The 16,894-nt window shown below is 46.8% G+C and overlaps 1 protein-coding gene across 5 annotated transcripts in view; it reads right to left on the bottom strand.

Annotated features, from left to right (window-relative positions):
• The window catches only part of LOC307209507 (uncharacterized protein), a 200,319-nt gene that overhangs the window by 165,893 nt on the left and 17,532 nt on the right, over positions 1-16,894 (bottom strand). Inside the window, exons 1-6 of one of the 5 annotated variants that reach the window (XR_013835627.1) lie at positions 16,314-16,394; positions 12,762-13,256; positions 12,522-12,603; positions 12,170-12,252; positions 10,907-11,033; positions 6,727-9,469 (exon numbers count right to left, since the gene is read on the bottom strand). Coding sequence is in view for 1 of the 5 variants with exons in the window: in XM_079964622.1 (XP_079820748.1) it covers positions 6,927-9,469; positions 10,907-11,033; positions 12,170-12,252; positions 12,522-12,603 (2,835 nt within the window). In the remaining 4 variants the exon portion in view is untranslated. Of the gene's footprint in view, positions 1-5,812; positions 9,470-10,906; positions 11,034-12,169; positions 12,253-12,521; positions 12,604-12,761; positions 13,257-14,139; positions 14,272-16,313; positions 16,395-16,894 lie in introns of those variants that run through there. The other 4 variants (XR_013835628.1, XR_013835625.1, XM_079964622.1 and 1 more) reach the window with 4 other exon arrangements.

The following is a 16,894-nucleotide window of genomic DNA, read 5'->3' on the forward strand; positions in this document are numbered from 1 at the left end:
CCCTTTTCCGGCCACAGCAAACTGAAATCCCAAAAGCTCAAAACCCTGTTGTCTCTGCCCCCTGACTCAGAACTCAGGGTGGGGGTCCACCCATTTGCATCTGGCCCCACTTCCTTCGTGGCTTATCGCCTTCCTTTGTGAGGTTCAGGGCTCATAATTAGCAGCCAGGAAGTATAACAATATATTAAAGTATATTAAAAGCACACACCCCTATTCTTCCTCCAGCTTGCCCCTCAACAGGCGGTATGAGTCCAATTTCAAGCGACAGCCCCCTCCTTCCCCTGCCCTGATGCCTTTATCTCCTCATAGTGGGTGATTTGTTAGTTGCTCTGTAAAGATCCATCTATTTTGTCAAAATCATGATTTCACAGCCTTGGGATGATCTCCCCTGAGTTGCACTGTGGCAAGGCTGCCTAAAGAAAGTATGTAAGTGTATCATTGTGCCTTAGATTATAGTGCCTAATTATAAGAAACCAAATACTGTGTCTTTCATTGTGCCTTATTATTGCTGTGCTAGCAAAAACATATGCATTTAGCTGAATTTGCAGTTTGCAGGGACGACATCCATCATAGTCACAAGATGGTAACAGTCACCAGATGTCCTGTGAAACAGGATATCCAAGTTTGATGCTTTCCACATAGGATGTCTGATAACAAGGGGTGTTTTTTTTTGCTTGCCTGCCAAAAGGGGATTTTTGCTTGCTTGCTGATAACACAGTATATGAGAAAATGTCTAATGTAATGAGCTATTGCAGAAATAAAGAAGTTATCTTTATAAGGACATAAGGAAGGGTGATGTCTAAGTTTATTGGCTTAATTTTGCTCTAGTACATGAATATGTAATGCATAAAGCTAGCCGGAAAAAAGGTAGATAAACCCATGGAACTGTTGATCGGGATCCAGTCTTTGAGAGGAGACTCCACTGGGACTATTGCGGTCAGCAATAAACTTACTTTCTATTTCTCCAACTGATGCATTTGTGATCTTTGAGTTCAGCCAGAACAAGGTTCCCAGGTTACTACGCAACATTCTGGTGCCGTGACTCGGATAGCAGGCTAGAGGGGCCTCAGGGACCCCAGGCCCTTGCCCACTGGGTGGGGTGGAATGTCGCTGGACCTCCGGCTTTCCCCCAAGTGCCATTGGACACTTTCTCCAAGGAGGGAGACATTGCTCCACTGCACTGCGCCTTGCCTGCCATGGTAACGGGCCATACGGAGAAATCAAAAGTAATTAGAACGGAGGCGTGCCAGCAGGGTAAGTTGGAAAGAGGGGTTTTTAAGGTTATAGGGAACCCTCCATAAGGGGGAAGAGAGGTTTGATCAGCCTCTGCTACCCACCAGTACTTCCAAGGAAAGGGAATAGTCCTTGTGGAGGAACCTGGGTGAGCTTAGGAAACGGTGTGGAAATTAGCTGTGTGGTGAAGTGAAGAGTGAATGTATGTGAGTGATTGAAGACCCCAAAGGAATTGACGGTACCAGGGTGCCGTACCGCAGTTCCAAGTCGGGTGACCACACTTGGTTGGGAACAGAGGGAAGCATATATTTGAGAGTTTGGTGAAGGCATTTCACATGGGACATAATAATGGGAGGGCGCTGTTCAACAGCAAACATGCCATTAGGATGCATGATTGAAAGTTTCAAGAAAGCCTTCTCCGGGGACTATGATGTCAAACTGACCCCATAGCCCCTGAGAACGCATTGTGAACTAAACTGGCCAAACCAGGTCCCAAAATGGCCATCAGAAGGCAGTTTTGATGTAGAATTGTGCAGGCAGGTGAGGGCCTCAGTGACTAGAGACCCGGGAGGCCACCCAGACCCATTCCTGTACATCGACCAGTGGTACGATGCCTGCCTAAAGAATCCTCCATGGATGAAGAAATGGAAGGGAGCAGCCTGCCAGATACTGGCAGTGAAACAGGAGGCCCGGAGAAATGTAGATAAGCCTAAACCTCCCGTGCCTACTAAGATAATAAATCAAGGCCCTCCAGAGGAAGATTTTCTCTTCCCACCTCCTCATGCTCCATCACCCAGAAACCCGTCTCTACCACCAGTTCCACTGCCTAGGAACCAGCTTCCACCACCAGTTCTACAACCTGGAACCTTACCAGCACCAGCCCTACCTTTTCCTCTGGCTGGCCCATTGCAAGGCCCATTACAAGTCTTTCAGGAAGGAGAAACCAAAGCCCCTCCAGATCTAGAGACTTTAGGTGCTGTAGGAGGGAGAGCGGCCGGAGGAAAAGGTCCCACCCCACCAATGGAAAATCTGATTGTGGACTTTACAGAGATGCCCAGGGCAAGAGGCTATCACTATTTGCTGGTTTTTGTGGATACGTTAACAGGATGGGTCGAAGCGTATCCCACGAGGACTGAAACAGCTTGAGAAGTTGGGGGCCGCTAGGGGTGCCTTGGAAGATGGCCGACAATACCATCTCTCCGGCTCACATGAGGTAATTAAGAGGCTAATGATGGGAGTATATTAGCCTCCCTAATTTTCCCAGGGGATGGGAAGATGCTGCTTCGTCCGCGGTTGCCAATAAATCACCCCTGAGTTCGAAAGAAGGAAGGGGTGGGGGCACTGGGCGGAAGGCCCTTGAGTGAGTTTCTGGATCTCCTGGATGCTGCTTCTGACCGCGATCCTAGTTGCATTGCTTAAGATAAATAATTGGAGAAGAGTAAATGCACGTTTCGAGCGAAGGAAAGGGTGTACTGACTGCTAAATAATTCGACCACTGAGAAGCTGAGTGACGGGTTGGACTGAACAGAAGACTACATCAAAGAATCACAGCTATGTCGGTATGTTGAAACAGATCGGAAAGGGGGGAACTTTTCTTTTTTTCAATATGATTTACCTAACAACGCCTCCCCAAGAAGAACCGCCACATGATTGATAGTGAGACGGGAAAATAAACTGTGTGGAAACAAAATTATTAACTAAAGGCTTTGTTTTGCGGAAGATCTGGAAATGAAATTAAAGTCTTTTGGATGATGCAGTTCTAATTGGGAACCGCCATTATGAGACAGACTTTGTTGCAAGATTTACAGTCAAAGGGGGAGGTGAGCCACGTTCTGTTATCTTATTTGAATTCTACGTCTGATCTGGCATGAACTCCCCTGGAAAGGCTGATTTATGGAGCAACTGGTCTGGGAAAGTTAATGAGCAGACGCTTAGACTGTATTTCATGGGAACTGCCGAAATGGTGTCTGCCGCTTGAATAGGACTTTTGGATTAGCGTGAAAATCCACACCGGACTATAAGAATGTTTGCTTCAACACGCTTGTGGAAATAACTCAGAGGTTATTAAGAAGAAAAATGATAACAAGAAGAAGATTGGAAGGTGGGACTTGTGAACATCAAAGCAGCTGAAATATGAGAGGATTGGACCTTTCTGAGCTCGAAGCATAGGTACCCCCCAACAAAAATTTTAAAAATTCGGCAATTTCCCGTTCTACTCACGGGTTGTTGTTTAAAATCCAATTGTCCACAGGAAAAAGTCAGCGCTCTCCGGCAACGGCTGTGCGGCTTCACTCTGTAAAAATAGCGGTCAATTCAAAACACCGCGCTGCTCGCCCCACGTCGCTTCGGATCCCCAAAAAAGGGGTTTCCCTGCGAGTAGGGGGCGCTCCTGGTATCAGCCGAATCCCACGTTCCCAGGCTTCCTCTGCCTGGGATTTTTAAGGGGTCTCCACCTTCGCCGTGGCGGCAAGACCCAAATTTCACGGAGCGGGTTCCTCTCAGTCAGAGGAATTCTGCCATTGCCGATGGCGCTAACCCGGAAGTCCCCCAAGTTCATTAATAAACCAACACTATATATTGTTTCAATGGTAACAGAAGAGGGGAAAATGACTCTTACACTTAATCTAACCTCAACCACATGGGCTCCTGACTATGCAATGCAGACTGTTAATCTGTTTCTTCCTATGGTCCTTGTTTATAACAGAGAGGAAGGGGGAGGATGCTCCCTGCCTTGGGGGTCTCCCTCCTCCCTTGGGTATCCTCCCCCTGCAGCCCAGGGCCCTCCCCCTTCTCCCCCAGCCGCCCCAAGGCGGAAGAGAGAGGAGACTCACTGGATCTCAGGAGGGGCCACCGAGGCAGCCTTGGCGGAGGAGGAGGGGCTTCCGCTCTGGAGGACCTGGGACCCCCGCCTCCACTTTCTGGCCTCTCTAGGATTCCAGCTCGGCTCCTGTTAACCCTTGGCGAGCCGAGCGCACAGAGGGGGGAGGAGGCTCTGAGGAGCTGCGCATGCTCCTTGCGGGCGACCCAGGGTCTTCTCTCAAAGCAAGAAGCGGGGAAAGGGGGAGGCGGAGGGAGGGCGGGGCAAGGACGTGTGACGAAACAGCCCTGGCCCCGCCCCTCCGCCGGGAAGGCGGTGGCGGCGGCTTCTCTGAGGGAAACGGCTTTTCCCGCCTTTTCTCAACTTCCCACCTTTCAAAACCTGACCTTCCCCTCAGTTTTAGGCGCCAAGGAGGCCGATTCCTGGCAGACCAGGTGGCAGTTTCCCTGGGCTCCCTCGTTTATCGGGGGTTTTATTTTCATTCTGCATAATTTGTTTATATCTCTCGCTTTTGAAGCTTCTCTCTGCTCCTTTAGAGAGGCCTTCCCCTCCCCCCGTCCTTCCCCAAAGACGAAGCAGTGCCTGGATGCAAAGGAAGAGCAGAGCTGCAGACCTCCTGGAAACTCGCCCCCTCCCTGGCTTGGCAGAGAGGAATGGGGGGCAGGACTCCCTGGCTTGGGGTTCTCCTCCCTGCATGCATGAGCTGAACAGCCCCCACCCCCCATGCATCCTTCCCTCGCAGCCCTGGGACCCCCTTTCTGCCCAGTGCACACAGAGGCAGAGCACCTGGGGGGGTAAAGGGCGCTGCCCACAGGGGTGTGGTGGCAAGCATCCCAGGGGGGTGGGGCGGCAATATCACCCCCCCCCGGGGTGGCCCACACTCCCCACACTGTTAGGATTCTGTTAATAATAATAATAATAATAATAATAATAATAATAATAATTTATTATTTATACCCCACCCATCGGGCTGGGTTTCCCCAGCCACTCTGGGCGGCTTCCAACAGAACACTAAAATACAATAACCTATGAAACATTAGAAGCTTCCCTAAACAGGGCTGCCTTCAGATGTCTTCTAAAAGTTTGGTAGATGCAGTCATGGGATTGTTTATATCACATGACGGTGTACGTTTTCATTCCACATTGTGGGAAGTGACGAAGACAGGATGTTTGCATTACTGTGTTCCATGATGTAGGATGTTTGTCCTTTGTTTCTCTCTCTTTGCTATCTGAAGAGAAAGAGAAGGGAGCTGAGTTGGAATGCTCCAAGTGTGTATAATGCAAATAAGTGTAGTTTAGCCAAATGCTGCGCTACTGAGTCTGAACGCTGACTGTCTAAGTACTCTGCTGATGCTGTAAGTTTGCTGATGCCTTTAGGTATCAGTCGTTGTGATGTTCGGGCTGGAGAAAGGTTTTTAATCTCCCGAATGATCGACCAGCAGGGAGAGAACATGCCAGTCGGGCATGTGTCTCTGGAAGACACCTACACGCGAGTAGGACCTGCTGACATGCACCCCACTTCCTCCACCAGTGACTGCACCCCAGTGCACAAGAGAGAAGATTCACCAGGTCCCAAAGGCACCTCTCTTGAAAGCCAGATCTTATACAAATAGAACAGAGGGAACATATGTTGACCAAGGGGTGAAATTTACATTTTGTTACGATCTCAAAGAGAATTTTTATAAAACGGTGTATCACTCGAATTTAACTCCTGGAAAACTTTTCAGAATGTGTAAAGATGTTTCAAATGTTTGCTGGGAATGCCAAGAACACAAAGGGACATTTTTATCATGCTGGGTGGACATGTAAAAAGGCTAAAAAATATATTAGATTCAAATACATACATTGATACAGCAGGTTTTTAAAGTTAATATTCAACATCATCATCATCATTTTTTATTTGCATGCCGCCTTTCCATAGTTAAAACAATGCTCAAGGTGGCTTACAACATGACAAGATTTAGATAATTACCAACATAACAAAAGTAATAATAAATAAAACACCTCAAAAAGTGCACAGCCAAATGGAAAACAATTTCCACATAAATCATAAAATCTAAAACTAAGAATACAGCAATAATCTTAATCACAATTTAAATGACATAGATAAAAAATAAAAGCATTTTTTATATAAAAACAACAAACAAACAAAAAAAGTTCAGTTGAAGGCAGAACTGTTTCTGGACACACTAATAGAAAAGGACTATGGAAGATTACTTCAATAAATGATTACAGCAGCAAGACTGCTATCACGTTTAATTGGAGAAAGTGGTTTTCAAATCTGGAGAAGAGCAAAACTTCACAAGGTTAGAACCAACAATATGTGGGACACCAAGACCTCATGTGAAACGGGTCGCAAGGCCTTGGCTGGAGACCCTGCCGCCCAGAATGGTTTCAAAAGTACCTCATTTGTTGTGCTGGACTTAGTCTCTGTTATCACTGGGGAGGAAGCAGAACAGGGTCACCTGCTTGGGGAATATATGTGAGACACTGACAAAAATGTACCCCTAGTCAAGATCTGGTGCTGGGTTGCTGAATGAGAAGAGCATTGTTCCAATTGTTGCCCCTGTAAAAATCAAAGTCTCCTTTAAAATAATACACACCCATTACTATGTTTCTCTTCACTGTAGATTGATGGGATGTGACACTGACGCCATTACTAAAGCTCTTTCTACATTCCATAGCTTTGCCCTGCCGTGAGTTTTTTGGTTGGGTGTGAGATTTTTCCTCTAACTTAAACTCTTTCCACGTTCTTGGCAATGAAATACTTTCTCCCCAAATTACTCACTGTGGTGTTGATGGAAGTATGGATCTTTATTAGTCTTCCCTACATTTTCAGCCCTGATATGCTTTGTATGGATTGTTTGATGGGGAGCTAGATTCCAGTTGAAGGTGAAGCTGTTTCCACATTTCTAGCATTGAAATGTTTCCTCCCCGTGTGAGTTCTTGCATGTAAATTGAGACTATCTTTCCGACTGAAGCTCTTCCCACATTCCAAGCACTGATAGGGTTTCTGCCCTGTATGAATTCTTTGATGCAAAGTGAGACCTGCCCTCCTTGTGAAGCTCTTTCCACACTCTTGGCATTGAAATGGTATCTCCCCGCTGTGAATTATTTGATGGGAAGTGAGACCTTCTTTCCAGCTGAAGCTTTTTCCACATTCCAGGCACTGATATGGTTTCTCCCCTGTATGAATTCTTTGATGGGAAGTGAGTTGGGTGCTCTGAATGAAGCTTTTCCCACATTCCGAGCACTTATAGGGTTTCTCCCCTGTATGAATCATCTGATGGGAAGTGAGATGGGAACTCTGACTGAAGCTCTTTCCACATTCAGAACACTGATAGGGTCTCTCCCCACTGTGAATTCTCTGATGTTGACGAAGGTTTGTGATTTTATTAAAACTCTTTGCACATTCCGAGCATTGATATGGTTTCTCGCCTGTATGAATTTTCTGATGGTAAGTGAGACTTCCCTTCTGGCTGAAACTCTGTCCACATTCCAAGCACTCATATGGTTTTTCTCCTGTATGAATTATTTGATGGTAAGTGAGCTTTGCCCCCTGACGGAAGCTCTTTCCACACTCTGAGCACTGATATGGTTTCTCCCCTGTATGAATCATTTGATGAGAAGTGAGATTGGCCCTATGACTGAAGCTCTTCCCACATTCCAAGCACTGATGTGGTTTCTCCCCTGTATGAATTTTTTGATGGGAAGTGAGACCGGCTCTCTGATTGAAGCTCTTTCCACATTCCAAACACTGGTAGGGTTTCTCCCCTGTATGAACTCTCTGATGGTAAGTGAGACTGACCTTATGACTGAAGCTCTTTCCGCATTCTTCACATTTAAATGGTTTCTCTCCTGTATGAATTATTTGATGGGAAGTGAGATGGGAGTTCCGACGGAACCTCTTTCCACATTCCAAGCACTGAAATGTTTTTTGCCCTGTATGAATTCTTTGATGGAGCATAAGACCTGTCCTCTGCGTGAAGCTCCTTCCACACTCTGGGCATTGAAATGGTTTCTCTCCACTGTGAATTAGTTGATGTGAAGTCAGACTTACCTTCTGGCTGAAGCTCTGTCCACATTCCAAACACTGATATGGTTTCTTCCCTGTATGAATTCTCTGATGGGAAGTGAGAATTGTCCTCTGACTGAAGCTCTTTCCACATTCCAAGCACTGATACGGTTTCTCCCCCGTATGAATTCTCTGATGGGATGTGAGACTCCTCTTGAACTTGAAGCTCTTTCCACATTCAGAGCACTGAAAAGGTTTCTCCTTTGTATGAATTTTTTTATGGGAATTGAGAGTTTCCTTCTGATGGAATTTCTTTCCGCATTCCAAGCACTGATACGGTTTCTCCCCTGTATGAATTCTTCGGTGGGAAGTGAGACTCTCCTTCCGACTAAAGTTCTTTCCACATTCCAAGCATTGATAGGGCTTCTCCCCTGTGTGAATTATTTGGTGGGCTGTGAGATGGGCCCTCTGACTAAAGCTCTTTCTGCATTCTAAACACTGATAGGGTTTCTCCCCTGTATGAATTATTTGGTGGACGGTGAGATGGGCCCTGTGACTGAAGCTCTTTCCACATTCCAAGCACTGATAGGGTTTCTCCCCTGTATGAATTCTTTGATGGGAAGTGAGGTAGGTGCTTACACTGAAACTCTTACCACATTCTAAGCACCGATAGGGTTTCTCCCCACTGTGAGTTCTTTGATGGGCCGTGAATTTCGTACTTTGACTGAAGCTCTTTCCACACTCTTGGCATTTAAAGGGTTTCTCCCCACGATGAATACTATGATGTCGATGAAAGTTTGTGCTTGTATTAAAGCTCTTTCCACATTCTAAGCACTTATAGGGTTTCTCTCCTGTATGAATTCTTTGATGGGAAGAGAGAGTGGCGCTGTGACTGAAACTCTTTCCACATTCCAGACACTGATATGGTTTCTTCCCTGTATGAATAATTTGATGGCCCATGAGATGGGCACTTCGACTGAAGCTCTTTCCACACTCTTGGCATTTAAATGGTTTCTCCCCAAGATGAATACTTTGATGTCGATGAAAATTTGTGCTTGTATTAAAGCTCTTTCCACATTCCAAGCACTGATATGGTTTCTCTCCTGTATGAATTCTTTGATGGGTCTTTAGGTTGGTCCTCTGACAGAAGCACTTCCCACATTCCAAGCACTTAAAGGGTTTCTCTCCTGTATGAATTCTTTGATGAGAAGTGAGAGTGGCGCTGTGACTGAAGCTCTTCCCACATTCTGAGCACTGATAGCCTTTCTTCCCACTGTGAAATCTTCGATGGGAACAGGAGCTCTGACTGGAGCTCTCTCCACACTCCCAATCTTGATATGGCTTCCCCGGTGTGTGGATTCTGTTGTGGTCTCCCCCATTCTTCATTTCCAATCCATCACCATCTACAATGAAGAGAGAAACTAATTAGATCCTCAGGAAGAAACGGAGTCCCCAATTATTAAACAATGTTCTTCCTGTTTCACAAAAGTTCATTGTTGCTTAGTCATTTAGTCAAGTTGAAGAGTCAGACACTACTAAACGACTAAACAACAGCAACAATGAACTTTTGTGAAACAGGAAGAACGGAAGACGTGAGGTCTTTCTACAGAGGTCATGGCCTTTATTGAACAGCATTCTCGGACATACGTATTTTTCGCTCCATAAGACACACCTGACCATAAGACACACCTAGCTTTTAGAGGAGGAAAACAAGGAAAAAAATATTCTGAATGAAACAGTGGATGTATGATTTTTGTGGTTCCTGCTGTGGCCACAGATATGTGATTTGATGGTGAGTTTGGAGTAGCCCACTGCAAAAATCCTGAGAATCCATGTGGATCCATGCTTTGTAACCACGCCTTTGTGCCATTGCACCCCCACCCAACAGTGGGTGCGTGATTTTTTTGGTGCAGGCTGTAGCCATGGAAATGCTATGTGATCTGATGGTGAATTTGGGGTGACCCAATGCAAAAATCCTGAGGATCCATGGGCTTTTATCTCCCCTCTCCCCGGCAGCTTTCTTTATTGCTAGCATCTTTCTTCTTTATTGCTTCCCTCTTTCAAAAAAAAAAGCATGATCTGCTTTTTTGCCCCTGGGCAATTCAGCTCCAGGGACCACACATTCGCTCCATAAGACGCACAGACATTTCCCCTTACTTTTTAGGAAGAACAAAGTGTGTCTTATGGAGCGAAAAATACGGTATTTATGGAAACCAGAGGTTCAAAAAGTCTGAAAAAGCAGAGGTTCAAAAAGCTCTTTTCTAGGACGGATTTATTTTGCCACAATCATGAAATCCACTCCAACTCTAACATCAGTCTTCTCTTTAAAAAACTGGCAGAGGCTAAAACAAAAACCCCATAAGCTAACAGAAGTTACCTCAACTTCCCTAATAACTCCGCAGTCTGCATTTAAGTAGACCTGGTTAGTTCAGACCCCCGGTCACTATTTTAAAAGCCATAACTTCCTGGCCTGCTGCTGTGGGTGCTGCTCAGAAAGGACTGGGGAATTGGGGGGCGGGGATTTGTTGGGAGTATTTGCTGTTTTATTTTTGTGTTTAAATTGTTCAGTTTCATAGTTTTCCATGTGTTTATTTAATTCTATAATTACTTTGATATATTTGTAATTATGTAAATCTTTTCATATTGTAAGCTGCATACAAATAAAATGATGATAACTGGAGGAAGAATATTCACAGAGTAAATCCCTCCATTTGGGGTTCACGGTGGGGATGTTAGAATCCCAGATGCTTGTTGAGCTCCATCAAAATATTGGTGGTTCATCACATAGAGATACACATGGAATTTCAAAACAGATATTATGATCCAGCAGGAAGCCTTACGGAGAGAGTCCAGGATCCCACAATTCTCCTCCATGACTTCCTTATGCAGAGCTCTCTGGTCAGGATCCAGCAACGCCCATTCCTCGTCCGTGAAACAAACAGCGACATCTTCGAAGCACACCGGATCCTAAAAGAAAGAGGGAAATGTCCTCCTCTTAGCCAACATAAAGATGATCTACTCCACATTGCTCTGTTGTGATCATGTTTGAATGGGATTGTTTTGTGCACATGTTCAATATAGTGGAACTCTTTTGTTGTGTATTTTAATGATGGGTATTCATCCTTGTGGGGTATGTGTGGTGACAGTACGCTTTGTGGGGGACGCATCCTGCTCCTTCTGGGGTAGTTTGTCCACCTTTGGTCCCCATCCTGCACTCCTCTCTCACCTGTGGCTCCTAAAAGTTGTCAGCATGAGACAGCGGCCACAATCCAGGGAACAGCTTTGACTGACTGGCTAAACCAGGTGAGAAGAGTCAACAAGTCTCAAACCCTCAGTAAGTTAGTAATGTCTTGCATGTGAAGATCATCTACCTGGGAAGGGAACCCAACTGAGAGAAGGAAAACTTTGATCCTAAACCTCCTCTGCCTTGCGGGATATCTTTGGGAGAAGAAAAGGCTACGGAGTGAAGCCAACACAAATCTGGAATGGAGTCCCTAAGGCGGCTGGATGGAGTCTTGTATGCCTACTTCCAGCAACTCCTACAGCCCAGCTGATGCCAAACATATTGCTCTGCTTTCCTTTGGACCACGTCAGAGAGGCCAAGAGTGAGGTTTTGTCATCTGGACAGCCCAGGACCTCCATCCACACTGCCCAGGCTTGTGCCCCAAGTTACTAGTCTCTGCAGCCATAGCAGACTCTTCAGTCAGATGGAGGCCAACAACAGATGAGGCTCATTGGGTGAATCCTGGTCACTTTTTATGGTCAACTGCTTAGATTACAGCCTTCTCAACCCTGGGTCCCCAGATGTTTTTGGCCTACAACTCCCATCATCCCTAGCTAGCAAGGCCAGAGCTCAGGGATGATGGGAGTTGTAGTCCAACAACATCCGGGGACCCAGGGTTGAGAAACACTGGCTTAGAAGCTTCTATTAGTGTTCAGTGTTAAATATATAAAGAAAACTGCTGACAAATAATACTAGTTTCAGCCTTTGTTGACGGCAACTATGACGGAAGCCAAGAGGAAGAGAGAGATTTGTTTAGGCCCAGAGTCACCTGGCTGCCCCACCCCTCAGCCTCTTTCCCCACACGTCTCCTTCCCCCTACCTGATCTGGTTCCACAGACGCTGCTTCCCCTTCGCCACCATGAAAAGACAGATGAGGAGGTCTTGCTGCCATTGTTCTCTCACCTGCAAGAGACAAAGTTAACTGGGAAACCCAGAGTGTATTGTTCTCTCTGAGGTTCAGCTGTGCATCTCGAACTACAGACGAGCCTCAGAAAAAAGTCTCACCTGCTAAGGGCATTTTGACATTTCTATCCATTTCTATCCATTTTATTTAGGTTAAAATACTGTCTCCACTCCTCTGTCCCTCCAAAACATGAAAAAAAAAAAAAGCCACAAATCAGTAGTTTCAAAATCCACTAAATATGACAGAGTAAAAACTCCTTCCTCCTTACCCAGTGGCCTCTCTCTGTTGTCCAACGGAGTCCTCTCTGCCTCAGAGGAATCGGGGCCCATTTCTGCTAACAGATCCTTTCCCTGAAAGAGCAACAAGGATTCAGAACAGAACATGTAGGATTTGAAATGGAACAGAAGAGGCCAAAACTTTAAGATGCTTTCCATTGTTAGAGCATTTTGGAATACTCTCCCTCTTGTTTGGAACTCCTTGGGAATATCCAGAGAAAAGTCTCTCTCACCTGCTTTCTCTCCTCTGCCTGACTCAGGAGGAAACCTTCAGCCAAGGCCACTGCCTGGGAACTGGTCTCCGCTCCACATTCCCTCACCCAGCTCTCCATCTCTAGTGGAAGGACAGCCAGGAACTGCTCCAAGATCACCAGGTCCAGCATCTCAGCTTTCGTGTGCCTTTCTGGCTTCAGCCACTGATGGTCTAGTTGGCAGAACCAGCTGCAAACCTCTCGGGGTCCTTCGGCCTCCTGGCAGCAGAACTTCCTGACCTGCTGGCTCTGCACATCTGAGCAGAGAGTGTCCTCCTCACCCAGGATCTTCTGCATGGGGTTTTCCCAGAATCCCCCACTTATCCCAGTCTGCATATCACGGTTTCTTCCCACTTCAGGACCAGCTGAGTCTTGCTCATCCATCTCTGCTCTCAGGAAGCCTCCAAGAGATCAGAAGGGATCAGAAGGAATCTTCTGCCACGTTCTGTCTGTGTGAATCAGAGGTGCCAGCAAATCCTACAAAGCAAATGTGTTGATCTGTTGTAAAATTATAAACCATCAGAAGTAAAACCTTCCTTGAAGAAGCCTGCATGCTCAAAAAACTGGCCAGTTTTCAAGATCCATTTCAGTTGTGGTTTAGGCCTGGTTTTGACAGAGAAATTGCTTTGATGACTACATTATGACCTCTGTCAAGAGAGAGGCAGGGGAAACATGTCCCTGTTAATTCTCCTCAACCTCTCAGCAGCTTTTGATACCATAGACCATGGCATCTTCCTGGAGCGCCTGTCCCAGTTAGGGGTGGGTGTCCCCCCTTTTCGGTGGTTCTGGTTCTACTGGGATGAGCGTTCCCAAAGGGCATTACTTAGGGAGTGCTTGTCAGCCCCAGGGAGCCTTCAATGTGGGGTTCCTCAGGGCTCAATCCCATCCCCTATGCTGTTCAACATCTACATGAAACCTTTGGGTGGGGTTATCTGGAGGTCTGATGACACCCAGCTCAAACTGAAACTCAATCCAGACAAGACGGAAGCCCTGTTAGTGGGGGGTTCCCTAGACCAGGTATCTGGGAGGTTGCCTGCTCCTGCTAGGGTTACCCTTCCTCTGAAGGAGCAGGTTCATAGCTTGGGGGTCCTCCTGGATCCTTTGCTGGCCTCAGTGGCCTGGTGTGTCTTCCATCAGCTTCAGTTGGTGGCCCAGCTAGGCCCCTATCCTATGACTACTGTTGTCTGTGCTCTGGTAACCTCAAGGTTAGATTGCTGCAATGCAATATGTGTAGGGCTGCCTACACAGGTTTGGACACTTCTACCTGTGCAGAATTCAGCGGCCAGGTTGCTCAAAGTGCTGGTTTTGACGGCTCAGGGCCACAATGCCCCAAGGACCGCCTCTTTCCATATGAACGTACCTGGACCCTGAGATCATCTTGTGGTGCCTGGAGGGCCTTCTCTGCAGTGGCTCCCCATCATTGAGTGTTCTCCCCAGGGAGGCTGGCCTGGCATAGGAATTGTCTGCTATGCCCATGCAGTCATACCTTGGGTTACAGACACTTCAGGTTGTGTATTTCCGGGTTGTGCACCGTGCCAAACCCAGAAGTACCGGAACGGGTTACCTCTGAGTTTCAGCACTTGCGCATGTGCAGAAGTACTAAATTGTGCTTTGCGCATGCACAGAAGCGCCGAATCGCGACTCACACGTGTGCAGACACGGTGCTGCAGGTTGCGAATGCTGCGGGTTGTGAACGTGCCTCCTGCACGGATCACATTCACAACCCGAGCATCCACTTTATTTATTTACCTGTCTTATGGAGCTGTCCCAAAGCAGAAGTACTCCAGGTGTAGTGGTTATAATAATAATAAATTTTATTTATACCCCGCCCTCCTCAGCCAAGACTGGGCTCAGGGCGGCTAACAACTGATGTAAAAACAAATTGATTGAAATACAACTTAAAAACAAGATTAAAATACTACATTGAAACATTAAAACATTAAAATGCAGACTCGTTTCAATGGAAACTCAAATCAAAAACTTTAGTGTGTCAGACAAGGAACGGGGAGATCGGGGTTCAAATCCCCACTTGGTCTTCAAGCTCTCTGGGTGATCTTGGAGTAAGTCCCCCTGGGAGACGCCCCTGCGAGTGCTGCAGAAGGTGCTCCAACCCTGGGCTAGGAGCCCCTTCCAAAGACTGGGAGCCGGGTGGCCTGAAGGCTCCGCTTGCCAGCACAGGCCCCCCCCTCATCCCACTCCCGTCACCTGGCCTACACCGGAGCAGCCGATTTGGGGGACCCCTTTGGGGTCTCGGCTGAAGGCAAATTCACTCTGGCGGGAGGGGAGCCCTGGGAGCTGGACGTGCCTCGTGGGGAAGCGCAGGGTTGTTGTGGGTTTTTTAAACAGAGAGATAGGTAGATACAGTGGTGCCTCGCAAGACGAAATTAATCCGTTCCGTGAGGCTCTTCGTATAGCGGTTTTTTCGTCTTGCGAAGCAAGACCATTGACAGCTTAGCGGATTAGCGCTATTAGCGGTTTAGCGGCTTTTAGCGATCAGCTGATAAGCGGCTTAGCTGCTTAGAAAAAGGGGGGGAGGGGGGAAAAACCGCAGGAACTCGCAAGACATTTCGTCTTGCGAAGGAAGCCCATAGGGAAATTCGTTTTGCGAAGCGCCTCCAAAACGGAAAACCCTTTCGTCTAGCGGGTTTTCCGACTTGCGAGGCGTTCGTCTTGCAGGGCACCACTGTACCTCGGGTTAAGAACTTAATTCGTTCTGGAGGTCTGTTCTTAACCTGAAACTGTTCTTAACCTGAAGCACCACTTTAGCTAATGGGGCCTCCTGCTGCCGCCGCCGCGCAATTTCTGTTCTCATCCTGAAGCAAAATTCTCAACCCGAGGTACTATTTCTGGGTTAGCGGAGTCTGCAATCTGAAGCGTCTGTAACCTGAGGTACCACTGTACATAGATACTTTATTTACGTGAGCCCCTAGCAATGGGAATAAGATAACACATTTGGGGGATAGAGTATAAAAGTTTGTTATACAAAAGACGTATCGGAGGTTAAAACAAAAAATTCCTTCCAGTAGCACCTTAAAGACCAACTAAGTTAGTTCTAGGTATGAGCTTTCGTGTGCATGCACACTTCTTCAGATACACTGAAACAGAAGTCACCAGACCCTTCTATATAGTGAGAAGGTGGGGAGGGGTATTACTCAGAAGGGTGGTGGGATTGGGTGATTGGCAGATAGCTGTGATGAGCCTGTTGACGACTCTTAACGACTGCAATAGGTCTTACAGGAAAAAGCAAGGGGTGAGAAGGTGAAAAATGGCTTTGTCATGTATAATGAGATAAGAATCCAATGTCTTTGTTCAGACCAGGTCTCTCCATGGTTTTAAGTTTGGTAATAAGTTGCAATTCAGCAGCTTCTCTTTCCAGTCTATTTTTTGTTTTGACTATGGCAGACCAACACGGCTACCTATCTGTATCGGAGGTTGACATCGATACAAATGACCAAACCGACTTCCTTTTGATTAAGGAAAGAAAAAAGCTGAGCAATGTTAGAAAGTTGATCCAATAAGAATACTCGATTTTACTCTATTTGCCCTGCTAACAATGTTGCCCTTTCTCCTGTCTCCTGGTCTCCTTGATCTGCCGGAAGAAAAGACACAGTTGCAATGTGGAGGGACCTGGCAAAGAGGAGGAATAATAATAATAATAATAATAATAATAATAATAATTTATTATTTATACCCTGCCCATCTGGCTGGGCCTCCCCAGCCACTCTGGGCGGCTTCCATAAAAACCAAAAATACAGTAAAAACTTCCCTGAACAGGGCTGCCTTAAGATGTCTTCTAAATGTCAGGTAGATGTTTATTGCTTTGACATCTGCTGGAAGGGCATTCCACAGGGCGGGGGCCACTACCGAGAAGGCCCTCTGCCTGCTTCCCTGTACCCTCACTTCTCGCAGGGAGGGAACTGCCAGAAGGCCCTCGACGCTGGACCTCAGCGTCCGGGCAGAATGATGGGGTGGAGACGCTCCTTCAGGTATGCTGGAATAATACCCTCCCTCCTCAAGTCTTTATTGAGAATAAAGGGCTTTATCCGCAGCCTCCCCCCCCCCACCGCTCCCCCCTCCCTCCCCCAGGGGGCAGAGCCCTGGCCCCCCCTCGCCCC

The sequence above is a fragment of the Podarcis cretensis genome (genome assembly GCF_951804945.1).
Source record: "Podarcis cretensis genome assembly, chromosome: 2".
NCBI classification, from domain to species: domain Eukaryota; kingdom Metazoa; phylum Chordata; class Lepidosauria; order Squamata; family Lacertidae; genus Podarcis; species Podarcis cretensis.